Source organism: Varanus komodoensis, unplaced genomic scaffold (assembly GCF_004798865.1).
Source record: "Varanus komodoensis strain SLA01 unplaced genomic scaffold, ASM479886v1 scaffold22, whole genome shotgun sequence".
Taxonomy (NCBI): Eukaryota; Metazoa; Chordata; class Lepidosauria; order Squamata; family Varanidae; genus Varanus; species Varanus komodoensis.
Genome location: NW_025335606.1, coordinates 21,065,900 through 21,070,012, shown reverse-complemented (window position 1 = coordinate 21,070,012; position 4,113 = coordinate 21,065,900). Strand labels below are relative to the sequence as shown.

Sequence of the window (4,113 nt, the reverse complement as noted above, 5' to 3'; positions counted from 1 at the left end):
AGAGGCAGCATGCTTGCATACACCAGTTGCTGAGGAGCTTGGGGAGCCTGAACCCTCATGCCCATCTAACTTGAGATGTCTGGAGCTGGTTCGTCACCCCATGTACAGAGTGCTAGACTGGATGGACCATTCATCTGCTCCAGCAGAGCTCCTGCTCAAAATAACACCAACCCTCACATGCCTGGTGCTATTAAGGCATCCTCCAAAGGCCAAAATGGCATCAGAACAGAAAGAAAGGAGAGAGGCATGTAAACAATTGGAGCATATGTTGTCACATGGTTTGATCAAGATTTGATCCTCCATCACATGTCAGGAAGTTGTCAGCATGCTGGAGTCAAGAACTGACAATCATAACATTGTTGGGAACACTAGTTACTTGCTGAGTAATATGGAATTAGTGATCTCTAATGAAGAAAGATCATGTAATTAGGGGAATGAGCTTGCCACTCGTATGGAAGTTCAGAAAGAGAAAAGGCCTACAACTCCGAAATGTCAGCTGTGCTGATTGGGCCATTCTAGGAATTCTAAACCGTTTTTCTCTCTAAACTTACATAGCATTGTGCCCCCATATCATGCCCTACATCTGTCTTTGCTTCATGTTCTTGTTTTTCTGATTGTTTCCCCTTCCAACCCATTTCTCTTGCCACTATGTATCTTTGGTCTCAGGTGTCAAAGGAACTTGGATTGCAGCTCCCATTCATATGCGTATGTATTCTGCATATACAGTAACAGAGGGTAATTTAAGCCACTACCCAGCTGATATTTTCAGTGAAAAATACAGTATTTCTGAGCATGAACAAAATACCTTTGCCTCAGACCCAGATGCCCATCCATGTGCGTCTGGCATTACAACTTTCTATTCCAACAGGTTCACAGCCAAATATCCATAAATAACTATGGATCCTTTGTTGTTGTTTTTTAACATCATCCTGAATCTACATAATAATTACAGTAATTCATAATGGAATACAGTATTTTCTGTTGAAAAATAAAGGCAAATTCCTCACAACAATGCATTTAAATTATTTATTTCATTTCTATTCTGCCCCTTAGCCATTTGTCTTCCATCTCTAGTAGGTATGGAGTTGAATCTACAGAAAAAAAGTTGTGTAGCATGGCTGACAGGGGATGTCGGAAATTGTAGGACTCTTTCTATTTAATCAGAGCAGCTTTTGAGTGGTATAGAAATTAAATAAATAAAAACAAATAAATTATAAATAAACATGCCTAGAATTGCACACTTAATCTCACAAGTTGTATCCCAAACTCAGTGAAGCCAGTCTATTAAAAGCGCCAACTATTAAGGAATATCAAAAGTAATTAATTATGATAGATAGAGATCAATCACCACTTGTTCTACCTGTAAGAGAGACATGATTAGGCCCATATTGTCAGTTTCCAGCCTTTTCAGGGTAAAAGTGGACATGAGAACAATGAAATACGATTAGCCATGTCTTTATTCATTGTAGCATGTGAATTTGTGACAACATTGTGTTGCAGATCCCACTTAGTCCAGCTCTTGTCATAAATTCCCCATACTGGAAATACTAGTCCACAGGCAGCTGATGATCAAAACATACGATTTAAGGTACAATTCTGTGCATGTTTGAAAAAAAAATGTTTGTGATCATTCTGTTTGCTCCGAAACATTATGCCTTCTCCAAAACTGAGCATTGCCCATTACCTCGTGTTCATTCCCCCCCCCCCCCATTAGAGGCAATTTGCCATTTAAAGGTGGCATTATCATGAGCTAGAGTTGTTACTTAGCATAGGCTGGGGAGAAGCATCTCTTTTGTCCCAATGGCAGAATCCAGTTTCGGGGAAGCTCTGGGGCGGGAGTGGGGGGGGGGGGCGCGCACAATGGAATGAGTGACGAGGGAAAAGACAAATGGTCTGGGGTTAAAATATCAGCATGCTTTGGTTTACAGCTTTTGCTTTTAGTAGCCACTGGCACTGCACCCCCTGACTGAGGGCTAAAGCCTTGTAGTCCAGGTAGGGGTGTAAATTGCCCCCCTACAGAGTGGCAGGTGCACAAGCAAACACCATTTTATGTCTGCATTCAGGATAGTGTTATAAGTAAGTTTTAGGCACAATTCTATGCAGGTTGGGACAGAACGAAAGACATCCTACAATTCCCACCATCCCTCTGGCTGAGGCCTTTTTCAGTTTAATCATGCATAGGGGTGCACCTGCAATAAGCAAATCTTAATATACTCAGAATATTTTGCTTTTGTTTCTTTTTAAACACAGTTGGCAAAAAAATTATATTGTTCTTAGAGCAGTTGCCAAATGAGCGGCAGCTGAGCTGTTGCCCGTTTACTCAGAAATTCAGCTCCACTGTCTTCAGTGAGGTCTTCGCCTTCGTAAGTACCTTTCCAATTGCTGCCTAACTCGATTCCAAAGCATGGCGTAATAGCTCCTGACGGTCAGTGGGAAGCGCTGGGTTCAATTTTTCCGTCAGATCTGGGCGAGACCTTTGCTCAGGGCTTCTTAAGCCAAACTAGCTGCCTTACGGGGCTGTTGTGGGGCAAAGGATGCGTGTGGCGGAAAGAGAACCAGCTACAGCGCAATAAAGTATCTCCAAAACGAAGAGCAGACTATCAACCTGTTTACCCTGATCTAATCTCACGGGTATTTAGAAGACGGTGCGTGGCCAGTTACGTAACCAGGTTTGCTAAACCGTGAGGGGCGGGCAGGAGTGGCTCGGTTGACCCGCGCCGGCCGCTGAGTCCCCCTGGCCGCAAGGAGCCGCTGCGAAGCCGGAGCGAGGGAGGCGGAGCCCGGGCGGAGCGAGGTTAGGGCACCGGCGGTAGGGTGCTGCTAATTGCATCTACCGGCGCGGCGGCGGCGGCGGCGGCTCGGCTCGGCTCGGCTCGGCCCGGCCCGGCCCGGCTCCGCGATGGCGGTGACTAAGAAGCTGGCGATTCGCTTGGCCTACGCGGCGTTCGGGGCCGTGTCGGGACTGTCGGTCTTTCTCGCCTGGAACCTGGCGCCGAGCCTGCGGCAGCCATGCACAGCTGCCGCCGGAGGGCTGGGCGGTAAGTCCTCCGGTGTAGCACACGGAGCCGTGGGAGCGTTTTTGGGTCGTGTACGGGAGCGGTGGCGGGCTTGCGTTTGCAGCTCGCTGTCTCGGCTTCCCCCGTCTTCCGCGAGCCCTTCTGTAGTGGATCGTGACCTCCCCAAGCCAAGGAGGCAGATAGTGGTTCTCTTTTGCCCCTCGGAGGCTGTTGTCGGGGGTGAAATTCAAATTATTCGCAGGCGCTGCGCAAGACTTACATATGCCCTGGCCGTCCCCAAAGCCTGGTACCCTCCAGAGATCTGGGACGACAGGAAGGCTGATGCTAAACTCTAAAATTCGACTGTGCCATCGTTGTGCTGCCCAGGGGCCCTGATAAGCAATTCCATCTACCCAGAAGTTAGCCACTTCGGTTTAGTAAGACATGGAAAGTCCCTGTATAGAGCTACAACCTTCTCACAGTCTTCCCTCGCTTTTACTATTTTGCTGGGCGCCATAATAACTGCCACAAAAGTCTTTGCAAACAGGCAAGTTACTAGTCCGCAGTGAACTGACTGGTCTGCCCACATTTAAACTCAACCTTTTATGTACCTGGAAAGGGATTCTTACTACCACAAGGAATCAGAGCAGTTTTATTTACAATTTGTCTTTCGCATACTATTTACATTTTGTTTTTTTGTTGATTTCAGTGTTTACCTCCATCATAACAAGAAGCACATGAAAAGCATGAGATCCTAATAAACCAGAAGGCATTAGTCTTCCTAACCATTCATTCCCTGGGTGCCAAAAGCCAGCTGATTAAAAAAAATCTTTATGATATAATTTTAAAGTGTCCAGATGTTCTGTGCTGAATTTAAAAGGAGCCAGATGCTCTTTTGTTGGTATGAGTAGTGTTCATGGGCCATCCTGTTTAGTAGTACAAGCCAGGCTTAAGGTGTGGCATTGGTAGCTAATTTGCATGGTGTTTCTTTGCGTGTGTTGTGTGCATGTTATTTTCCTTGCAACAACCCTGTAAGGTAGGCTAGATCACGTTGTGTTTTATGGCTGAATCTTTCTGGTCTTTCTCCAAGTCTGTAATGGTACCTTCCCCAACCTGG

The 4,113-nt window shown here is 46.1% G+C and overlaps 1 protein-coding gene across 2 annotated transcripts in view; it reads left to right on the top strand.

The window, feature by feature from the left end:
* Window positions 1-2,850: 2,850 nt before the first annotated feature.
* SLC48A1 (solute carrier family 48 member 1) overlaps window positions 2,851-4,113 on the top strand; it is a 24,150-nt gene continuing 22,887 nt past the window's right edge. For both annotated transcript variants that reach the window (XR_006414854.1, XM_044431460.1), the window contains exon 1: window positions 2,851-3,038. Coding sequence is in view for 1 of the 2 variants with exons in the window: in XM_044431460.1 (XP_044287395.1) it covers window positions 2,900-3,038 (139 nt within the window). In the remaining variant the exon portion in view is untranslated. The remainder of the gene's footprint in view (window positions 3,039-4,113) is intronic.